This window comes from Etheostoma spectabile, chromosome 2 (genome assembly GCF_008692095.1).
Source record: "Etheostoma spectabile isolate EspeVRDwgs_2016 chromosome 2, UIUC_Espe_1.0, whole genome shotgun sequence".
NCBI classification, from domain to species: Eukaryota; Metazoa; Chordata; class Actinopteri; order Perciformes; family Percidae; genus Etheostoma; species Etheostoma spectabile.
This window is the reverse complement of record NC_045734.1, coordinates 22,033,363-22,055,371: the sequence shown is the minus strand read 5'-3', so window position 1 is coordinate 22,055,371 and position 22,009 is coordinate 22,033,363. Positions and strand designations below refer to the sequence as shown.

At 41.4% G+C, this 22,009-nt stretch overlaps 5 protein-coding genes across 10 annotated transcripts in view; 2 read left to right on the top strand and 3 right to left on the bottom strand.

Moving 5' to 3' along the window:
• Window positions 1-18,137, top strand: part of knop1 (lysine-rich nucleolar protein 1) — a 22,980-nt gene extending 4,843 nt beyond the window's left edge. The window contains exons 6-8 of one of the 5 annotated variants that reach the window (XM_032539493.1): window positions 19-87; window positions 585-897; window positions 18,128-18,137. In XM_032539493.1, coding sequence (XP_032395384.1) covers window positions 19-87; window positions 585-890 — 375 coding nt within the window. In that variant the 3' untranslated portion in view covers window positions 891-897; window positions 18,128-18,137. Of the gene's footprint in view, window positions 1-18; window positions 88-584; window positions 1,115-18,127 lie in introns of those variants that run through there. The other 4 variants (XM_032539510.1, XM_032539520.1, XM_032539501.1 and 1 more) reach the window with 4 other exon arrangements.
• Window positions 1,556-6,011, bottom strand: exosc1 (exosome component 1). The gene is made up of 8 exons (XM_032539575.1): window positions 5,908-6,011; window positions 4,696-4,811; window positions 4,306-4,380; window positions 4,098-4,186; window positions 3,967-4,000; window positions 3,826-3,876; window positions 2,917-3,001; window positions 1,556-2,286 (listed from the first exon to the last, which is right to left on the bottom strand). The coding sequence occupies exons 1-8, from the start codon at window positions 5,933-5,935 to the stop codon at window positions 2,180-2,182; spliced, it is 585 nt and encodes a 194-aa protein (XP_032395466.1). The 5' UTR covers window positions 5,936-6,011; the 3' UTR covers window positions 1,556-2,179.
• On the bottom strand, window positions 7,098-9,971 carry pgam1b (phosphoglycerate mutase 1b). Its single transcript, XM_032539549.1, has 4 exons — window positions 9,581-9,971; window positions 8,390-8,664; window positions 8,091-8,271; window positions 7,098-7,721 (listed from the first exon to the last, which is right to left on the bottom strand). Exons 1-4 carry the CDS (start codon window positions 9,717-9,719, stop codon window positions 7,552-7,554), a joined length of 765 nt encoding a protein of 254 aa, XP_032395440.1. The 5' UTR covers window positions 9,720-9,971; the 3' UTR covers window positions 7,098-7,551.
• On the top strand, window positions 11,246-16,655 carry pi4k2a (phosphatidylinositol 4-kinase type 2 alpha). 2 transcript variants are annotated; one of them, XM_032539534.1, is made up of 9 exons: window positions 11,246-11,739; window positions 13,373-13,573; window positions 13,665-13,820; window positions 14,088-14,241; window positions 14,429-14,490; window positions 14,596-14,695; window positions 14,998-15,131; window positions 15,321-15,380; window positions 15,521-16,655. In XM_032539534.1, the coding sequence occupies exons 1-9, from the start codon at window positions 11,401-11,403 to the stop codon at window positions 15,680-15,682; spliced, it is 1,368 nt and encodes a 455-aa protein (XP_032395425.1). In that variant the 5' UTR covers window positions 11,246-11,400; the 3' UTR covers window positions 15,683-16,655. The 2 variants fall into 2 exon arrangements, with proteins under 2 accessions (XP_032395425.1, XP_032395432.1); XM_032539541.1 differs by having other exon boundaries at window positions 11,248-11,739; window positions 13,665-13,796.
• avpi1 (arginine vasopressin induced 1) lies at window positions 17,319-20,691 on the bottom strand. The gene is made up of 3 exons (XM_032539563.1): window positions 20,478-20,691; window positions 19,023-19,476; window positions 17,319-17,891 (listed from the first exon to the last, which is right to left on the bottom strand). Exons 1-3 carry the CDS (start codon window positions 20,548-20,550, stop codon window positions 17,705-17,707), a joined length of 714 nt encoding a protein of 237 aa, XP_032395454.1. The 5' UTR covers window positions 20,551-20,691; the 3' UTR covers window positions 17,319-17,704.
• Between the last annotated feature and the right edge of the window lie 1,318 nt (window positions 20,692-22,009).

Genomic DNA, 22,009 nt, shown 5'->3' with positions numbered 1-22,009 from the left:
TGTTTGGGTTTGCCATAGGAAAGAAGACAGGCGTTACAAATGGAGATTGACAAGGCCTCTCAACCTGAACAACCAGGCAAACCTGCAGTCAGTATTTCTGCCTTTCTTGTAAAAAAGAAATAAATCTATTGTATTTCCCTTTTGCTTTTTTTACTTTAAAGGGTACTGCTGTGTTTTAGTATTGCAGTTTCATGAGATTGGGGGACTTTAGAGTGATAAAAGAAAGGATTGTGAAAATTGATACGTTCCTCGTTGTTGTTGGTGAAGCTAAAAAAACAACACTGGACCGTATATTTCCCACATAGCCTTCTTGTTAGACCCCCCCCCCCTCCCTGGTAAATGCCTGCGTCTTTTTAACTATATTTCCCCAGTTTGTAACGCAGGGTTTCTATTGCACACATGTAGTCTACACACCCAACTAGTCTGAGAACATCAAGGTTATTTCTTCAGACTTTAGAAAACCTCTTGGCCCAAGAAGACATAACTGTTTTCACAGACTGATTATAAACTGAGCTTAATGTGTAAAATCAGTGGAGCTCTTTTTAATGCTTTGAATATTTTCCCCCAATATGTCTGTTCCTCAGACTCTCGGTCAATGGAGCACCGCCCAGTTTGACAGCTCTGATCAGCAGCAGAAGTTCCTCCGGTTGATGGGCGGCTTCAAAAAGGGTTTCCAGCCTGCTGCGGGAAACGACAGCAAAGCAAATATGGCCCTGGGGAAGGACGCACAGCAGCAGTTGCAGCAAGGGCTTCTGGGAGAGTTTGAACGCGCTCAATCGCGCCGAATGGACTTCAGTAACAGGGGATCAGGACTTGGTTTCACTGCACCATCCAAAAATAAGTTCTCAATTGACATCAACTCATGTCGATCCGTCCGCTTTGATGATTGATTTGTGTGTATAATGGAAATGTGTGATTGGACAAAAGTTGTTTTTTTTATGTGTAGTTTTAACTGTAGATTTGTACACTTGACTGTTTGTTCAGGTCCACTGCGAAATCTACATTTTACCACAGAAATTAATCAGACCAAACACGCAGCACAAACTGCCATATGTACATACTGTATATTAAAAATCCTTACTGCTTTAGGAACTTTACTGTTTATTTAAAAGATTGCAATGAGCCTCAGTTGATCGTACGAGTAGTGATTTCAATAAGTCACTGTTTACACAGTGTGAATAAATGTTTTTTCTTAAATACAAAAGTACATCCCTTAAAGAGTAAACTCACGTTGATGGCTTTAATAGTTTTATTTCAATCTTACACAAATGTAAAGTGAAGGAGGAATCAAAGTACACTTTACTTCAAAGACAACATGGAAAAAATGTTGCTGGCCTATCTGACTATCATATGTTAAACTTCAATATTCCACACATTGATAGCTGTGTTATTCTGATGGAACATTAGTCTCTAAATCACATTCAGTTTCCTTTTAAACTGTTGTGTGCACATTTGTTAGTCAGTTTACTTGAAACTGGAGGGTCAAGGACAAAAGATCCTGAGGAGATAGTTTTGTCACTTTCATGGACAAAAAAAACCTGTTGCATACTGTACATGACACGCATGAGAAGTTTAAAGTGCAGCATTGCTATGTGAGTCCTCATTATGTCAAACCAAATTCAGCCACTGCCCTTTAAATCTCTCTGGTTCAAAATGCAGTCAAAATGCAAACTGCTTCATCCTTCAGGTGTCCTAATGATAAGGCCATTATACTCATTAGCAAAACCGAGTATGCTGCATCTGTGAAAAAGGCCTTTTTTGACTAGGTGCAACATTCTTCTATGCTTTTAGCGTCATAGTGATCACAAGCTCTGCAGCTGCCACGTAACATCCTGAGTGAACGGAGTCACACTGTTCTAATCAGGTTACTATCAGGCAATTGGAAGGCTGGCACATGCACTCACTTTAGTTAAAATTGTCTTTACAACAGTTGCTACATTGTTTAGAATAAGTCCTGATAGCTTGGTCTGACCCTGTTTCAGTATTTTCAAGCTGGCACAATCAGATGACACAATGTGCAGATGGAAAACTATTTAAAAAGACATGAAAGAAGTAGCCAACGGATATGCACGTCGTCAAGTCTCTCAGAACATCTGAAACGAGGTGGGAGGCTACTTAATGACGGTGAGTGAAAGAGGGAGGGGAAGCTGTGTGTTCCTTGTGAAAGATAGAAGTTGTCTCATGCCTGCAGGTACTCTGGCTGCACGCGGGCCACTTTGCGAAACTCTTTGCTGTGCGTCCGTGGGCACTGCATCTCACACCAGCTGATGGGAACCATCTGGACACCTGATACCCAAAAGAAAATGTGATAACATGAGACAAAATGTTGACATACTGTATCCACACACTATTAACAGCACAACAAATATTCTAAATCCTAAAGATTTCTTTAAAACAACAATTATAAAAACACTCATAACGTTCTGGAGCGTGCCACTAGAAAATTATTAACAGAAATACGAGCTGCTTGATAGTGGAACTAGAGATCGGACTGCAGTCAGCTGTCAAAGTATGACAGTGTATGGCAAAGTATGTGGCTGGGATATCACACTTCTTACTTATTTTTGTCACTTTTATGGCTCTATGAGGGGGAAAAAAATAATTGAATTGTAAGTGCTCTTTCTTTCTTTTATGGGTCTACTGGTTCAGAGATGATTAGATTGGCACTATTCTAAAATTCTTCCAAACGTCACAACACTATAAAAAAGGTTTGATAAATATGTCTCACTATGCAAATGGATGTGTACCTGTACCTGAATACCTGTCTGCAGTTATCTGGCCAGTAGCTCTTGTGCCACCTTGTGTTTAAACCGGATACTAGAAATCTGTCCAGGGATGTACTGGAACCCTCCCATGTTTCAAAGTTTTATATACCAAAAAAAAGAAAAAAACGTGTAATTGAGCATTGAGAGTTACCTGCTTCACTGTGTGCCACCACCACCCCCAGTTCGTTCTCTGCTGTTGTCAACAGGTAGTTAGACTGCACGTCACCAAGGGAGATCTGACATCACAGGTCAAGGGTTATAGACACAGATGTAAACAGCATATACCCAAACTATTGAAGTGGCAACTGCTTTTTGAAGTCACTCATAGGGAATATCCAAAGGCATTGTAAAAGTAACAAGTGAAAATGTGCATCTGTCACACTCCCAGAGATCATGACAGGGAACGGGGCCGCATCTCAAAACCCTTATTTGATAGCAAGATGAAGGACCGTTTTGGATATGAGTTAAATCATGTTCACTGTGCAGACAGGGGCTTTGGCTAATAACCCTTATTTGATAGCTCCTCAACTCTGAAGAAGGATCGTCGTGGAGCTATAGGAGAGAACGCCTGAGAGCAGCCTTCCCTGAAGCCGTGCAGCTGAAGGAGTAGCTAACTCCGCCCAAACAGCTGGCGTATTCTTGTGACTCTTAAGAGGAAAGGACATCTCATCCCTCTAAAACACATTTGCTTGTTGCCTCTCGCCTCCTATGATTTCCTTGCATCTCTCTAGGTGGAGGGATTATATCTCCAACCTGGCCTGGGAACGCCTCGGGATCCCCCAGTCGGAGCTGGTTGATGTGGCTCAGGAAAGGGAAGTTTGGGTTCCCCTACTGGAGCTGCTGCCCCCGCGATCCGACACCGGATAAGCGGACAAAGATGGATAGACGGAGTTGCAGCCCATGACTTTGTTGTTGGGAGGTGATTATGTTTACTATACCTGAATCATTCTGGGTTTAGGTAGAAAAAAAACAAAAAAACAAAGGCAAGCAATGCTTGTGCTGAATAATTTAGTCTTTCACTATTTAATTTGCTTTAGACCCAAGGGCAGGGGAAGGATACCACTTTTGCCAAGACGATGTCGCCAGGTCTGAAGCTTTTGTATATTTCCACCTGTAACAATAAAAGCAAAAGCTTTAAGCTAGGCATGCCATCTTAGATTTATGAGTAAACATCTGATTGAATACATGGATTCAAACACACCTTGTCTTTCTCTGTTGCACGCACATCTTCTTTTCTGTAGAGTCAGAGAGAGTGGGCTCAGTTTTGTGAATGACACAGGGAAGTATGACACGACACATTGTTTCACTACCGGAGACAGTCTCCGGGGTTACCTGATTGTTCCTCTGAAGCGGTCCTTCAGCGGTGTTGAGCCTACATAAAGGATGTGCACCTTGGCGAACCTGGGGTTGATACTGGTCACCTGTCCAAGCAAAGAACGGTGAGGCCCGAGACAAACAAAACAGTCTAAATCTAAAGTGTGCAGGATCCCTGTATCAGATCATTGACATATAGAAAAATCGTATTGGTTCCATTGCATACCTTACAGGTGACTATTGCTCCTACGTCGGGTAGTAGTTGTGTTTCTGTTTCCCTCACCACTGAGATCACAGGTAACTAGAAAGACAATGCAAACACACACATCACACAAAACCAGTTTAGTTTTTTTACGATTTAAGTTCCAACTTGTGAAAAATCATGTGGGTGTACACACACACACACACACACACACACACACACACACACACACACACACACACACACACACACACACACACACACACACACACACACACACACACACACACACACACACACACACACACACACACACACACACACACACACGTTGCCCAATCCATTTTCTCCGACACCCCCACGCGTCTTATTGCTTGTGCAACTTTCTCCACCTCTCCAACCCACACCCCTCACCTCCTCTCCCTCGTTTTTCTTGAGCACATAGCCTGCTAGGGAAGAGTAAATGTAGCCATGCCGAAGATATACTCCGGTGCCGGGAAGACAGTCTTCTACAGTGCATAGCTTGTCACCTGGAAGAAGTGGAAAGCAGTTAGACAGACAGTACTGTTGAAGAAAAGTGGTACAGTATTTTTTGTAGTGAAGGTGATCATCTCTGCTAAAAACTGAATAGATTATAAACTTTTTTAAGATAAAACATAAGCTGTTGAAGTAAAAGACCAGAGGCACGTTTTCACAAAAGTTATTTAGGTTATTTCGGGTGTCATCTGCTGACTGAATTGATCACAAGTAACATCAGGATATGGACTAAAGCATACTTTAGCATAGCAAACTTTGGCATAGCAATTTTCTGCATTCCCATACTTTAACAACAGTATTGCAGCTAAAGATTGGTGACAAGTTTACTTTTGACACTCTGAAGAAAACCCCTTGGATATTTTGAATGAAGTGAAACTCGTCCAGAACAAGTCTTGCTCTAGAATCACTTATCTGGTCCCTTTGAACCAGATAACCTTGGCATTAACATGACATGAAATACTATTCCAGCCTAAGACAACTTACAGCAGCACCCCATGTTACTACTTTCAAGAACTGGTGTTTCCATGCAACATTAACACACCAAAAAGGTCACTAGTACCTTACATAATTGTTCGGTTTAAAAGATTTTTTTAACATTGTTGACATTCCCTACTGCCACCTATAACAGAAAATATCACATGGGTGAGTCAAGAGTGAGAGAGGAATGCTATCCTGCCTGAGGCAGTGGGCAGGGCAGGAGATGAAACATGCCATTGGAAGTAAAAGTCAAGAGCTCACAGCCCTGCACGAGTACAATAACGTTAAATTGTTTACCATAAAATATTTTTGATAAAATAGCAGTCAACTTTGAGCACAGCGGGCTGTTAACTAATGTGCACTGCACACTCACATATTACAGCTAGCCATCCATTTAGAAGAAGCGGAATGTAACGTTAACTATGCTAGAAGCCCAAGCTCCCACTACGCATGGCAGCTGGAAATAGTGTGCTTTACACCGTCAGACTGCAGAGTAACTATAATTTATAGAAACACAAAAGCCCACCTTAGCACTGGCCGACAAAATGGTTTAGTCTAAGTTTGACTTAACTACCACTTCAATGACAGTTAAAGCAAATTTACGGGACTTACCTGGAACACACAGCTTCATGGGCGACATGTTTTCGAGAAGAGCAGCGCCTTAGCCGATTGGCTGTGACGAAGGGCTCGAGTCTAATATGATTGGCCGGTCGCACGCTGAGCGGAAGGAAAAATGGACGGCTCGGTCCGCCATGTTTGTTGAGTCACACATGTTGTCACATTAATGTGGTGGATGCTTCACAGAGCAACTCTTAATAGCGAATGAACGGGGCTCTACATTCAGTCTAACCTAAATCCATGGATCTATCATCCACATCCGATCTCTATACATGAATTTAATAGGTTTACTATGTAGCCTACAATTGCCTTCTACAGCAACCACATAAAAAAGTAAAAACTATGTTGATTTGGGATGGGTTTGCCTATTAATATGGTATTTGTCAGTTAAGTACTAAGTCATTTGAATAATCTAGTGAGATATTGTTTTTGTCCATTATGCTTTGCAATCTTACTTTCTGATTTTATTAGCTAGTGATGTTATTAGCATTTAAATGCATCTTTCTTTTATTTGTAGCTGTCAGTGTATACATGGACATGCACTGACACCGTGCAGGAATAAAACTTATTTAGGGGGCAGCATCACATTAGAGGGATATATGTGGGCTATAGTGCGTATTTTCTGTCACCCCCATGAGGAATTCTAAGTAATGACAGCAAAACTGTCAGCACATCTACATGATGCAAGCCCTGCATGATCGTGCACCCCTCCACCCCTCATCCACATAGTTGCTATTAGCCAAAGAGGACACTGAGGATTAAAAAACATGGATTCTTCATAAGAGGTAATTGTATCACTCGAGTTTCTGCACACAAAAGTTGCCGGACAACACTAGTTTTTGAACATAGCCAAACTGAGAAATACACAGTTTTGTTTGAGCTGATAGTCCTAATTAGCTTTGTAGCAACTCATTTGGCAATGACTTGAATGTAGCAGACGTCCGTTAATATTACAAAAGTTACGCACTAAAGCTTTAAATATCCGAAATGTAAAAGGCTTTTGTGTTCTCTAAGACCTAATAATAAATAACCTTAACATACATGTCATGTATGTATTTATACTTATATTTACTATTCTAAATGAGAGACTACACCAAACCAATTTCTCCATAACCATATGATTCATAAGAACAGGGTGGACATTAACGCTGGAAGACGAAGTCAGACAATGATACCAGATTTCATCACATAATGGCTCACAACATTTATTATTTTTCTCACAATGCCACAGCAAACAAAAATCAGCCGTGCATAGCAACTTGCCCTTTTAACAACAGCCAGTGTTTATTTGTAGGTTACACTGCTCACACTTAGCAGTCCTACATGGGTCGGAAATGGGAGGAATACATGGGATGACTGCAGGGTAAGTCTATATTAGGTCCGGTCCGCTGGTCCCAATTTTTGCATTTTGGTCAGTGTTTAAACCACATTACAGCTTATATCAATTGTGTTATAATGACATGTATGTTTCTGCATGTCATAAAGTAAAGACCAATCAAATCAATAAAAATAAGGTGCACATTGTGTGTTTGAGTATGCAAGTCTGTGATGACCGTGACAGTAATTACCTTCTATTAACTTGATAACTGAACAGCACATGGGCAATGTATACTCTAGCTCTTCTACGGGGCGGGGATTCTATTTTTTGGCTTTGCCCTGAGCAGCTACAGCTTCCATTGCCTTCTTAACTGTCTCCTCATCTCCCAGAAACTGCATGGGTCCTAAAGGCTTCAGGTTCTTGTCTAGCTCATACACAATGGGGATACCTGTGGGCAGGTTCAGCTCCATGATGGCCTCCTCTGACATACCTGGGAAAAAAGTAACAGACAGGCAGAGCTTAGAATCCATTTGGATGGATATGCCTTTCATACATCTGATCAGACTGAGAAGGGAAAGTTCAATTTTAAAGTCCTATTAAAAAAAGCCTTTTCAACACTTAGATGGGCATGGAACTCTCAGTTAAAGAATTAGTAGAAATAGAAAATTTGACTATATAACATTTTAATTGGTGTACACAATAACTAGAGATACTCTGAGCGATAAATCCCCTATGAATCCCATAGACGGCATTTTTTTTTTTTTTTTTACAATATTAAGGGACACTTCCCAAAATGTAACAGGGGATAAGCAGTTTTGGCACTGGGCAGCAACTCAAATGTTTCCGCTCTATCTCTTACCCTCAAGATGCTTGACGATGCCCCGGAGACTGTTGCCATGGGCAGCAATTAGTACTCTCTTTCCCTCTTTGATCTGTGGAACAATCTCTTCGTTCCAGAAGGGCAGAGCCCTGGCGATGGTGTCTTTGAGACTCTCACAGCTGGGAAGCTGGTCTTCTGTCAGGTCGGCATAACGCCGGTCCTACAACAAAACACGGAGTTCATGTTGTCAATTGTGTTTTAGCGGTGTGGCCTTTCACTGATGTAAAAATGTCTTCATTTGTAAAAGAGAAGGAGACAATGTGTTCCTGTGGTGTTACCTTGCTGATGCTCTGATAGAAGTCATGCCCTTCATCCATGGATGGGGGAGGAATGTCAAAAGAGCGCCTCCAGATCTTGACCTGGGCCTCTCCGTGCTTAGCTGCTGTTTCAGCCTTGTTCAGCCCAGTCAGGCCCCCGTAGTGGCGCTCATTCAGGCGCCAGGTCCGGTGGACGGGCAGCCACATCTGGTCAATGCTGTCCAGAACAAACCACAGGGTGCGGATGGCCCTCTTTAGGACTGAGGTGTAGCAAATATCGAATTCATAGCCAGCATCTGAGGTGAATCAGAGACAAGACGTGAAAGAGACGGTAAATGTGAATAGATAGAGGTTTATACAGTATATACACTTCTATATAAGTGCAAAGTGAAACGCAACATACAAATACAAAGGAATTCTGCATTGTTTGTTCTGCATTTTGCTTTTGCTTAGTCAGGGGCAGTGCTATCCCATAGGACACTGGCAGGCTGTAGGCTCTGCAGGACATGCAGAATGGCAAAATCTCACTCAGTAAATAGCAGTAATCTTTACTGATAACGACGGCGACATCTTTGCTCCACAGTCTGGCCTTGCGCTTCATTATACCTTAGATTTAAATGACAGATCGAATGAAGGTTTTCCTGATGTGATCAGATGACAACATTTAGAGTTATCTCCTGACAGTCACGTCGTGGCAGAATCTGCAGGCTTGTTCAATATTTGTTCAAGACATCACATCCAAATTAGTATGTGTTTTGGAGCTGTAGATTTCGAAATGTTCCTACATTCCAGTAAAATCATCATATCAGTCACATCTGTCAGTCCATGGCCTAATGACATTCCCAAAGTATCTCTGCTGTTAAGCTTACTTCACAGAAATCAAAATGATTCTCTCTATTTCTCTTCCCTATAAATGGCAACATAGGGGCTGCCACTGTCTTGACTGAAGTGTGGAACTGTCATGGGTTCCGGGGGAAATGGGTCCAGCAGAAACTGATCTAGTTCGTTACAGTTCAAAGACAGCAACCATCCAGGCTCATAAACATAGTAATAAAGTCACTTCTCTCTCTCTTGCTGCTGCCTCTTCTTGTGTCGCAGTAGACCGCCGGCTACCTGTTCCCCATCCGACAGAGTTGCATAAGCAATGGAAACGGCTTAATCCAATGAGCGAGAAAGAGTGATTGGGCCCTGTGACATTATCTGCTAGCCTACCTTTTAAGGCCTGTCCACCTCTCTTTGCCTCATGCTCCCCGGTCTCACTCAGGTCCGCGTCGAACCAGCCGCAGAAGCGGTTTTCCTGGTTCCAGCAGCTCTCTCCATGGCGGATCAGGACCAGTTTGTATGCAGCCATCCTCACACCGATGCCCTCTGCGCTGGATTTCCGGGAAATGTGGGGTAAGTGACTCTTCTTAAAGTGCAGTAGCGACGTCCGCAGATATGTCTTGACTTCCCCGCAACCCCAAGGACAGCTACTAAGAAGCGGGCGCAGTATTTTTGGTAGTCTATGGAGGGATAATCTGTTGTAGCAGTAGGTTTATAAAGCTTGCTGGTACGTCCGAATTTGACGGATCTCACGACACGAGCCCTCTTCCTGCTGGTGTCACCAATCAAAAAGCGAGCTGTGTGTGCCGGAGGAGGAGGGAGGAGGGAGGCAGGAGGATGCGCACAGCGGCACGTCCACACGCCCAGCACTGCATCCCGCAGGCTGGCTGATGTGAATCACTTGGGAAATCTTACACAAACATACAGCACGCTAGCCTATATCATGAATGATGATTAGGCCTTCCGTAGTAAGTGGAAAACTATACTAGAATGCACATCTTCAGATACCAATCAGTCTCAAGAAATTAAACAAACATTGCCTTATTTTGCTCTATCTCTCAGACACATGTTGCTGCATAAACACTAAGTGTAGACTTTAACCTTGGCCCTGGATAAGATAAAAAGCAAGACAGAGAGTTTTTACAAATAATATCAATATGTTTATTTTTAGGCGTAAATAGAGCAAAATACAATTAAAACCGCTTTAAAATTTAATGTGGTGTCATATATGATATATCATGAGGGATTTATAAGGACCTCATGGATTTGTGACTGGGACTTCCCCAGCTACACTGACTGTAAACTCGTTAGATTTTTACGTAGTTTAAACTTCCTTCAATAGACCCCCCCCCCCCCCCCCCCCCCCCCCCCCCATGCTGAGGCATACATGAGTATGAATTTAGAAAGGTTTAGATATTGTTCGTGACCTTTGATCTTCCAATGGAGGGGCGGATAGTTGTTTGTCAGATGCTCATTTGTCTGGGACACACAAATGCAAATTTGTGTGTCAATTAAAATTAATTGAGGAATGGCCGGTGTCAAAGATGAAGTTAAAAGTATTGTTGTTGTAATATTTGGTTTTAGAAAAATAAAATTAACTAAAACTAAAAAAAAAGTTAGAGTAAAAATCTTGATGGGTAAAGATACTTAATCACTTTTGTATCCGTTAATATTAACATTTATTGATTACATTTTTGTCAAATGAATTTGAGAAATGTTAAATGTAGGCCATAACCACCTGTGGAGTTGAATTTGGCTGTATATACCAATATTGCAAAATGTTCCAGTCTGACAACTGCAAGTATTCATCAGTCCCATGACAGCAGATTTTCACTAAAGGCTTTTTTATTTTTATGGAGTTAATTGATTGGGTTTTGGGTTAACCCTGAGTGATAGAGAGAGACATGTGGCTCAGGGTTGACCACGCTCTCACGTAACGTGTCTTCCTTGGGCGAAATGGTCGTGTCCAATCAACGCCAGAGATTAGATTGAACGCTGATTGGTTAAAAATCAAAACACTTTATGACTCCCGCCTCTTCCCGGAAGCTGACAGTCACCTGACTTTTCTTTTTCTGTTCCTTGTTAGCCAGTGTCAGTACATAGCCAACAAAACGACCGTCACACTTTCTTTCCCTCTTCTATTTCGTCCTCTTTTCTTTTTCTTCTCTTTCTACAGGAGTTAAACGAACTCCTCGTCCACCTCCAAAATTATGGATGAGACGAGTCCGCTCGTCTCTCCCCTTCGGGACTCGGGTGATTTCAGCTACTGTCCCACAGAGCCCACTAGCCCCCGGGGCGCGTTTGGAAGCACACCGGGCTCTGTGGTGCGGATCCCGGCAGGCAGTCCGGGGCGCAGCCGGGAGAGACAACCGCTCCTGGACCGGGACCGTGGGAGCTCGCCGCGGGAGCCGCACAGGAACGAGTTCCCGGAGGATCCCGAGTTCAGGGAGATCATCCGCAAGGCCGAGCGAGCCATAGAGGAGGGGATCTACCCAGAGAGGATCTACCAGGGATCCAGTGGAAGCTATTTTGTCAAAGACTCACAGGGGGTAAGAAGTCGCTCCTAACTCACATTCCCAACAGTTGTCATGCTAACGTTGCCTTTAGCTGTCTTATGACTGATCTTTGGCACCTCAAGTGTTGCGTGTGTGTATGTTGCAATGGCTGCAAGATGTTTTGATAAAAGTATTGGTCGCTTCTACGAAAGGCCCTCTTCCAACTAGCCTGTGATGACTTGGCAAATAGGCTGTAATATGGACTAGTGCAATATCCATATCGCAGAGGGGCGCAATGTTTGTTACAGGCAAAATGTGTGTCTTTACCTACCTCACTTCTGACTGAAGTATTGTGGTGTTGCAGAGACGTCCCGGCCTAAAAATCCTATCCTACAGACTACAGAAAGCATCTTTGTTTGGTACAGATCCACATCAAAAATCACACCATACTCATTTTAATTTTTTAAGATTTAATATAAGTCAGCGAAAATTAGAATAACGATACAAATGTGATCATTCCCTTCAATATCGTGAATCATAATGCAATCGCAACATCAGTCAAAATAATCGCAATTAGATATCTTCCTCATATTGTGCAACCCAAGGTGTAATGCATGCCAACACAACATGAACCTACAGTTTAAACTAACAAACAATAGAATATAACTTTGATGTTACACTGACAGTGTAAATACTCAAAGTGATGAAATACAGTCAACAAAGTTTGAAAAAATCATTCAAGACTTGCTTTTCCTTGTATTGCAAAAATTAGGCAAAGAAATCTTTAGTGTCTAACAGAAGATGCTGAGCGAGCACAAATGCCTGTTGCATCAGTTATAATCTCTATATTTCTTTTTTCTATTTGACTACGTGTTTTACATATTGCTACACATTCAAGACAAAAAGGGGAATCAATTCTTAGAATCATTCTTAGAGCGATTCTTCTTTCACCCTGGATTTCTCCTAACTTTTATCATGCCAGATTTAAGACGGTAAACTTTTATCCTATCGTGCCAGATTAATGATGGTAAACTTTGATCGGCATTATGTGCCACTTTCTCCACTCACTTAAGGCTTACAAAACACAAAGTATTTTAGGTTGCATGAGCTTTTCATCCAGTGACCTAGTTCCCTTGCCCCCCACCTCTTTAGTTTCTTTAGTTAATCACCATTGTGCTAAATAGTCATGTGCTAGCTCTCTGTGAGGCTATATTCTCTTCAATGACCAAGTTTAGTGTGTAAGTGTGTGTCATACAAGCATAACACAGTATGGGATTTTTAAATACAACTTTATAGTGACACCCAAAATCTAACTTCTGTCAAACACTCGTCCCCTATGGGCATTAAAGAAAGTTCAAAGTTCCATTTTTTTACAGAGTACGGTGGCTGTGGAAAGCTTCAATTCATTTCAGCAACAGTGGATTTTAATAGGGACACGTTGTACACTGTATCAAATGTGTAATTTTTAAACCACTCCTGCAGCACAATCCACCTCTCCACTGTCCCTCTGCGTGCTTCAAGTTTACAAGGAGGATATTGTCCTTAAATTTAAATATTGAATTGTCTTACACACAACTTAACCTTCCTTTCTTCTCTATTCCTAAACTTTCCTATCTTAACTCCCTTTGGATGCTGCCTGTTTTCATGATGTTCCTGCTCATTTTCCCCACTCTGCTTCCCTCCAAAGAAAATCATCGGCGTGTTCAAACCTAAGAATGAAGAACCCTATGGCCAGCTGAACCCCAAATGGACCAAGTGGCTCCAGAAGCTGTGTTGTCCCTGCTGTTTTGGCCGCGACTGTTTGGTCCTGAACCAGGGTTACCTCTCAGAGGCCGGGGCGAGCCTGGTCGACCAGAAACTTGAGCTCAACATCGTTCCCAGGACCAAGGTATGATCACACACAGTGCTGCCTCAATATTACAAGAGCCACGAACCATTTGGCAAATACTGCCTCTCTCAATCAACCTTTTGCACTCCAGGTGGTGTACCTGGCTAGTGAAACATTCAACTACAGTGCCATAGACAGGGTGAAGTCTCGAGGAAAGAGGCTTGCCCTGGAGAAAGTACCGAAAGTGGGCCAGCGCTTCCACAGGATTGGACTGCCACCCAAGGTGATGAATTGTTGTATTACACAGGTGATTGCTTTCAGTGATTGATTTGTGTGGATTATTGATCAAATTCATCCAGTGGTCCGCGGCTTTCAATAAAAAAAAAAGTATATCGCCATTCGCCAAGCAACTATAAGACCAAGTTCTTTTGTGCGAAGAGAAGGGCGGGGGAGGGGGTTCTTAAACTCAGTTCAGTACATTCAGTAAGTACAATGGCATTTCTATGTCAAACACAATGACCCAAACATCTACAAAATTCATGAGCGCTGCTGAAATATGTTGCTGTTCCACCAGGTTGGCTCCTTTCAGCTCTTCGTCGATGGATACAAGGATGCAGATTTCTGGCTGCGGAGGTTTGAAGCAGAGCCTCTGCCTGAAAACACCAACCGTCAGCTCCAGCTGCAGTTTGAGCGGCTGGTAGTCCTCGATTACATCATCAGGAACACAGGCATGTAGTCACTCTGCTCAGCACTGTCAGGGCTGGCTCATCCTAATAATGAGATATGTTTTATAGAATAGATATTGTTATCAATATCTTGTCATACAGTCAACCACAGTCGTGAAGTCCTCCATGGCAGCTTTTCTCTGGTTATTTGCTTTGTTTGAATTTGAGTCTTTATTTTTTGGTACCGTAGACAGGGGAAATGACAACTGGTTGCTGAAGTATGACTGTCCCATGGACACTGTTGGGAATAAGGTGAGGAAACACAGACACAGTTCTTGACGGCCATTTAAAAAAAAAAAAATGCTGACCCCAATGGCTGAATGTGTTTATTTTATACCTATATATTTATCTCTCTAGGACACAGACTGGGTGGTAGTGAAGGACCCCATCATCAAGCTGGCAGCTATAGACAACGGCCTCGCTTTCCCCCTCAAACACCCTGACTCCTGGAGAGCCTGTAAGGACATACCGTACATTGGCATCCTCTTTAACCAATCACTGCTCACTTCTCAGCAAGACTCGATTCATGCTTTAAAAAAAACAAAAAGCAATTCTCTTTTCAACAGTCTTACCAGTGAAAGTATCTCATATATTTCTTTATTATCTATATTTATCTATTTTATTGCTCTTGTTTCGGTCCCATCTCGATTGCATCCAAAGTCTCTTCAAAGCAATTTCATCACTGTATCATAAACTATCCAGCTGTTCACAAGCAGTCTACATAATCATTAAGACTCGGTTTCATTTTCCAATCAACAGACCCATTCTACTGGGCGTGGCTTTCCCAGGCCAAAGTTCCTTTCTCCCAGGAAATCCGAGAGCTGGTCCTGCCAAAACTGTCCGACCCAAATTTTATCAAAGACCTGGAAGAGGATTTGTATGAATTATTTAAGGTATGGGCGGGGGGGGAACTCAGATTCAACAACATTTTTATTCAGAATTGAGTGTTTTTTCTGTAAGGGAATGGAATGCGAGAATGTGGAAATGGATGCGGACATTGAAACGGGAAGATGGAGAAGAGGATGACTCGGTTCTTTGGTTGTAAACATTATGCATAACATAACGTCTACTCTGTCTCACAGAAAGACCCTGGTTTCGACAGAGGACAGTTTCACAAACAAGTAGCCGTAATGAGGGGGCAGGTGAGTTATCCCCTCTCTTCTCACAACATATTTTTCATCAGTGTGACATGCAACTAACTGTTGTTACTAGCATGAATCCACCCGAGTGTTTTCGTTTTAAACATACTTTCTTTTTTTCCTTTTCTTTTTTTTATCCCAAGATCCTGAACCTGTGCCAAGCCATGAAGGACGGTAAAACACCCCTGCAGTTGGTCCAGATGCCCCCAGTAATTGTTGAGACAGCCAGAGCACCTCAGAGAGCCAATAGTGAGTCCTACACACAGAGTTTCCAGAGCAGAAGACCCTTCTTCACTTGGTGGTAGGAGCGATGCAATGAGGATGAAGAGGAGGGACAGCAGGAAGTCAGAGCCGGGAAATGAGCGAGGATTGTAGATGGAAGATGGGGCCGAATCTGAGAGCGCAGGTTTTTGTCCTGAAAAGGGAGATAATCATCATCCTCCCCTCCGCTCCTTATCGATGTTTTGGTTACGGAGAGTGAGTAAGGCCAAAAGGGGAAGAATTTCACAACATATCTTTCCTGTTTGCCTCTGTGCCTTGCATGGATGTCATTGGAGTAAGAACGCCTAAATAACGAAAATTCTGTACCTGCCTGCGAGAGAGAGATTTTCAGTGCAGTGTCGGACTTTTCTTTTGGACTTCCGGATGCATGTAATGTTTGCCCACACACATGCACACCAGTTAAAAGCCTCTCATGCTTTGTTTTCGGATGGGGAGGTGTTGCATTCCAAGTTTTTTTTTTTCATACCTCTCTGCCTTTTTAATATTCACTTGCATATTCCCTCCCACACAGTAAGAAAAGCCCTGGCCTGGTTAAAGCAGTGGTGCCACTCGTGAAGATCAGCATTTTATTTTTTAAACAAATAAGAGAAGTGTTCGTTGTGGTTAAGTCTCAAAGATTTAGGAACTGGGCTCCCATTGGTGTTTACACAGAGAACACAAGCCATGTGAACTGGTTTCACAGTTACTCATTGCGCCTCCTTGCTGCTTAGATTAGGATCTGAATGTCATCTGGGGTGATGTTAGTAAACAGAGGCACTTTTGGTGAAAAAACACAAACTGTCTGTTGTGCTGAGATAAGTATGTGTGGCTCCCCTAGTCTTTTCTTCTTCCACTGGTAAGTTAAATGATTGGTGAAGAAGATAAATTGTAAGTAAACAACAAAGTAACATCCTTCTGTACTGAACTGACATGAATTGTATTGTGACAATGCACTGTATAATTTGTATGTAATATTTAATGATAGATTATAATTAAAACATACTCTGTTAATACAAATACCGGTATGTGTTTGTGAATGAGAAAAAGTTTACAGTCAGACAACATGCGTATGAAACATTCAGCCAGTGCAGTATTGTATTCTGTTGATGTACACTGGTTAAAAGTACCACTGTAGGTCATTTTAGAAATGTTAATATCGACAATAATATACTCTCTAAAGCTGCTATAATTAACAGTTTTACATCAACAATGGATCAAATGACTGTGTGCAGTGTGAAAAAAGTCACCTGTAGTGATGAAACCACAGTCTAGAGTCCTTCAGCTCTATGGAGGATTTCAGCCTGTTAAAGCTCATTGTTTTGGTTTTACGGCCTGCAAAGTTAGTGTGTTTGTGTAGTTTAGCCGTTCTCCTCAGCATTGTTTACTACTGTACACTACCTGCTTAGCACCAACTAGCCAACTGACACAGTTAGCAACTAGCTGCTTAACATAGTGGAGTATTTGGCAGCTAAAGAGACAGATATTTCTCTCAGGAGTTGGCGGAGACCAAACATGGAGATGAAAAGATGGATAAATATTGGACTTACATTCGCCAAGTGATCAGAAACCTAACTCTCGACGCCACATACACTTAAAAGTTGATGCATTGTGTTTACCACTCGTTTCTTTATCCCCCTAAGAAATCTGTTGATGCACTTAGAATTTCTTTTTTAATTGATGGCATCTTCATTTAGAAGTTTATTTTAGTATTAAGTCACAAAAACACAAAACATTCCCGCTACAAATGCTGTTAAAGTGATCTTGATCCAGTGTTCAATATCCTGTTACGATGATAGTGATAATACATCATGAGTTATCTGGCAATTGAAACACCAATCATGTGTGCATTGGAGCAGACACACATTTAAATTTTTGGACTATTCCCCAGATTTACCCAAGTTCTCCGGTATTTCTTTATGCTGGAGTCTAACATGTAGAGTACATATTAGCGGAAGGTGCTGACAGTAATAATACAGTGTGCCCTTTCATGTTGAATCAATCCTGTATTTCATGACTTTGGCTTCCACCACTATGTGTTGAACACAGTTCCGTCCATTTAGTCATTGTTAGTGGATGATGCGGTGAAGGTAGCGTTCAGAGGGACCCACACCCTCATGTCTTGCCACACCTAACCTCCACGAGGAGGGTTTAAAGGGGTTTTGGTTCTCTGAGATGTCTTCCTCAGTCGCAGAACTGTGCCCTATGTCAGCCTCCTCATCCTCGACAGGGTTGCCGGATAATGACTCCTCAATCCTGGAAGACAGAGATGTTACTCTGGTTTGGCTACTCTTACATACCTACTGTACGTATTGTACTAAGAACATTGGACTACATAACATTTTGTTAATTTATTAATGAATTCAGGTTGTGTAAACGATAAACCTTTGACCTGAACGCGAATTGCTACTCTGGGATGGCTGGATGAAAAAGTCATAATTGTGCTTTTTTCCTCAGGAAACCGTAAAAGCCATTCAGCAACTGAAATAAAGGTGTGTGTGTAGTATGCCTATCAATATCCCTTTAGACACTTGAGTATGTTTGACAAAACTCTATATACTGAAACAGCTTTAACTTCTTATGCAGAAGAATTAAAGCTAGTGGATTTTAAAACCATAGTATGAAGACAACAAGAAGTCTACAACCATGCTAGTGGCTGTGACGATGTACTCAGAAAAAGTGGTGCTTTGAGCTGAGCTACATGCTCACATTTGCAATGTTAAAATGCGGATGTCAAGAAGGTATATTGTTCACCATGTTCAAAATTAGTTGTGTTAGCATGCTAACATTTGTTAATTAGCACTTACCCCAAAATAAAATGGAGACGAATGGGAATGTTATTAGTTTTGCAAGTATGTGTACTGGACAAATGACAATTTATTTCTTCTTGAGGGAAACTTGAATGTCTGCATCATATGTGAAGGCTTCTAATAGTTGTTGAGATATTTTAGATTGGCTATAACGAATTGTTGCAGAACACCATTTTGATACTACGACACAGCCCTGTAAACTCACACCACCATTTTCCCATTCTGTGGCACTCTGTGGCACTCTCCTCCAACAAATCTAATTTTGTCTCTGTGAGGAATGCCAAAAGCAAAGCATCTGTGTGTGTGTGTGTGTGTACACACACAGTCTTGTGAGGTCATGCTGAGTTTGTTGGTACATGGCAATTTACACCCTGCATTTCAAGAAGCAGAGTCTGGAATCAAGTTAGACAAGGCCTTGCCACGCTTACAAGTTTAGTTGATTGTTTATGTAAAATGGCAGATTATTCATAAATAGGGACAGATAAAGCTAAACAATATACTCCTCATCTATATAACACTTTTTACATTCATTCTTCAATTTTTTGCTTGCCTCCTGCCATTTGACACCGTCACTTACCTGAGATAACCTGATGCTCTCAGCCCCTTGTGGTCTCGGTGTCCCTCCGCTCTGATACCAGATTTGTTCCTCGCTCGTACTCGGAGCCCCACCAAGGCCTGGGCCAGCCCTGCCTCTTCCTTGCTGTCCTCCCCTTCCTCCTCCTTCACCTCCTGTGCACCCTCTATATCTGCATCCATCCCTCGCCACACCAGCTTAGCCCGATGTTCAGCGTCCCTGTCTCCTGCTGTTCTAAACAGCCTGTGCAGCTGGTGCAGGTTGAGTCCTGTAAAGATGTTGGAGCATCCAGATTTCCGGCTTCGTTGATTGGAAAGTTTCCATTGCAGAGGCAGGCCATCCTCAGAGGAGGTGGAAGCTAGGGCCTCTGCCATATTGCAAAGGTGGAGCTTCCAGATGGTGAAATAAGGACAGGAGGACAATTTCAGGGGGGGCAGGTGACAAGCAGGAAGGAAAGCTGAAGGGGGAGAAAGAAGAGAGACCAAATTGGCTAAACTAAGAAGATCACAGCCACAAAGCAAAGCTCAAGCCTTCAGCCAGCAGACAGATGTCCATAGCTGCAGACTATATATATATATAAATATATATATATAGATATAGATATATATATATCTATATATATATATAGATATATATATCTATATATCTCTATATATATATATATCTATATATATATATCTATATATATATATATATATATATATATATATATATATATATATATCTATATCTATAGATATATATATATATCTATATCTATCTATCTATCTATCTATATATATATATATATCTATATATCTATATATCTATCTATATATATAGATATATATCTATATCTATATATATATATATCTATATATCTATATAGATATATAGATATATATATAAAATTTAAGACCGACTTCCCTGTCTGATGAAGTCTTATCTCATTATTCTTTCAGTTTAGCTGACAGCTATTTTCTCAATTGATCACCATACAATATCATACAAGTAGTGTAAATGTCATCCAATTTTTTTAAATCAACATGACATTCACAAACAGTCCAAAACCCAAATAAATGTAATCTAATATCATAATAGAAACCCATTTTCAGTTATGTCATGTTAAAATAGCCAATAGCACCAACTCTTACTCATGTAATTTCCCCTTAACATCAAATTAACTTTTTAATTTATTTATGTGTTTATTTCATCCATTAAATAGACAGAAAATGTAATGCAAACACCAACGTTCAAGTCCTCAATGAAAAGGAGCAGAAAGAAGGTTCACATATAATCTGCCCCTCTTTCACAAAATATACATTTACTTGCTCCCATATGGTGGCTGATTTCGTGTAAGGCTGTCTACCATAGCAAGAAAATATGTTCACATCAGGTTACAAATAATTTAAACCAAAGAAATAAAATCTCAAAATGATTTTAAACATTGGTAGAAGGTAGAATAATGTGAGTGCTTACCTTCCAGTCTGTAGTTTGAATGAGACAAACTGTAACCATGCACAGGCAGACAGTCTGCTCCTTCAACCAGCATCCAAACTACAACCTTCACTCACTAATCCAAAGCCGACCCACTTCCAACCAGTGCGTCAGTAGCGCGCAGGGCAGCAGGGCCAAACGGAATAATCAAAGAGTAATCCATTAATGACGTCAGCGCCAAGTTGCACACCTATAGGCAAGAGCCTGTTAGAAAAGAAAGACAACAAAAGCAAACAGGAACCAGCAAGAGCAAATCCGAGACAGAAAGGAGCCAAAGCTCCTGCTACAACTCATGTGGTTTTAATTACATTACACACAGGTGTAAAGGTCAAGGGCAAGGCAAGGCAGCTTTATTTGTATAGCACATTTCAGCAACAAGGCAATTCAAAGTGCTTTAAATAAAACATTAAAGAGTAGTTAAAAACGATTAAGAAATTAAAAACAGATAAAACACGAGAACAACAGTTACAGTGCATTATCAGAAATTAAACATGATTTATCTCCCACATAACTACTAACTCAATCTCAAATGAAGTGAGTTGAATTAAAAAAAATATTTGAAATGCAGTGGAGTAAAAGTATTAAGTGGCACAAACTAAAGTAGGCCTACATTACTATACTTATTTCCACCATTTGTAATCAGGCTAAGTCTTATTGTGTTTCTTTTTCCTGCAGTAATCCCCATATTTGTAGCCTACTGTACCTGGCATTTTACTGTCCCAAAGCCAAATACGTTAGCAGTGTGAGCACAAATCCACAATAAAGATATACACCCCATCAATCCATCTTCTCTGGGTTGTTATTGTAAATGAATGATTAATATATTCAATTAGGTATGACTGAATTTTTCTTTTTGACGATTGGAAGTTCAGACGTGGACACTGAACTCATCAAATATTTCTGTTCTCGTTTCCTATTGTGCCTGAAGGCAACTTAATCAAGATCAGATCAATTAACAGGTGTGTTGTAGAAGAGCGCTCGTTTTAAACGCGCGTGGGTCCGCCCCGAGGTCTTCAACGGTCGTTTCTCTTGTCTCGGAAGCAGATAAAGGCTTTTGTCTTTTAAAAGCAAACATGAGTGGGCTTTTTTCTGGACTGCTGAGAGCTCGACGGGCTCTTGCTCCCAGAGCAGATGTGGTGATTCAACGAGCACGTTATATCCATGGCAGACAACCTAAAGAGAACATTGGGCCGGCGGTAAGTTTACAAAGTAGCCCTGTTGTCTTCCAGCATGCTAGCTAGCTGGGACATTTCTTGAATTTAAAACTCTTTTATCCCTGACAAGCTAGGCGTACCTCTGTCCTGCAGGAATCTATGTTCGTGTTGACTGTGCTGACTGTGGCCGTCCTCGGACCTTCTGGTTGGATACTTGCCCACTTGGACCATTATAAAACCCGGGGCTGATAAACACGCCACTAAAGCATAGTCATAGCCTACACGTGTTGAACCTTTCGTACGTTTTGTGAACACAATAATAAATTTAAGTTTTTCAACTGAACCTGGTCAGTTCCTTTT

What these genes read in the sequence shown, in the direction of transcription:
- avpi1 (XM_032539563.1), bottom strand. Translation starts at nt 20,550, where the DNA reads ATGCTGGTTGAAGGAGCAGACTGTCTGCCTGTGCATGGTTACAGTTTG. An exon ending in TTCAAACTACAGACTGGAAG is followed by an intron (nt 19,477 to 20,477) that starts GTAAGCACTCAC and finishes CTCCCCCTTCAG; the next exon opens with CTTTCCTTCCTGCTTGTCAC. An exon ending in AGAGCATCAGGTTATCTCAG is followed by an intron (nt 17,892 to 19,022) that starts GTAAGTGACGGT and finishes TCTGTCTTCCAG; the next exon opens with GATTGAGGAGTCATTATCCG.
- exosc1 (XM_032539575.1), bottom strand. Translation starts at nt 5,935, where the DNA reads ATGTCGCCCATGAAGCTGTGTGTTCCAG. An exon ending in CATGAAGCTGTGTGTTCCAG is followed by an intron (nt 4,812 to 5,907) that starts GTAAGTCCCGTA and finishes CACTTCTTCCAG; the next exon opens with GTGACAAGCTATGCACTGTA. An exon ending in CGCTTCAGAGGAACAATCAG is followed by an intron (nt 4,001 to 4,097) that starts GTAACCCCGGAG and finishes CTGACTCTACAG; the next exon opens with AAAAGAAGATGTGCGTGCAA.
- pgam1b (XM_032539549.1), bottom strand. Translation starts at nt 9,719, where the DNA reads ATGGCTGCATACAAACTGGTCCTGATCCGCCATGGAGAGAGCTGCTGG. An exon ending in TCTATCAGAGCATCAGCAAG is followed by an intron (nt 8,272 to 8,389) that starts GTAACACCACAG and finishes GTTTTGTTGTAG; the next exon opens with GACCGGCGTTATGCCGACCT. An exon ending in CATCGTCAAGCATCTTGAGG is followed by an intron (nt 7,722 to 8,090) that starts GTAAGAGATAGA and finishes CTTTTTTCCCAG; the next exon opens with GTATGTCAGAGGAGGCCATC.
- pi4k2a (XM_032539534.1), top strand. Translation starts at nt 11,401, where the DNA reads ATGGATGAGACGAGTCCGCTCGTCTCTCCCCTTCGGGACTCGGGTGAT. An exon ending in CCCTGACTCCTGGAGAGCCT is followed by an intron (nt 14,696 to 14,997) that starts GTAAGGACATAC and finishes TCCAATCAACAG; the next exon opens with ACCCATTCTACTGGGCGTGG. An exon ending in TAGCCGTAATGAGGGGGCAG is followed by an intron (nt 15,381 to 15,520) that starts GTGAGTTATCCC and finishes TTTTATCCCAAG; the next exon opens with ATCCTGAACCTGTGCCAAGC.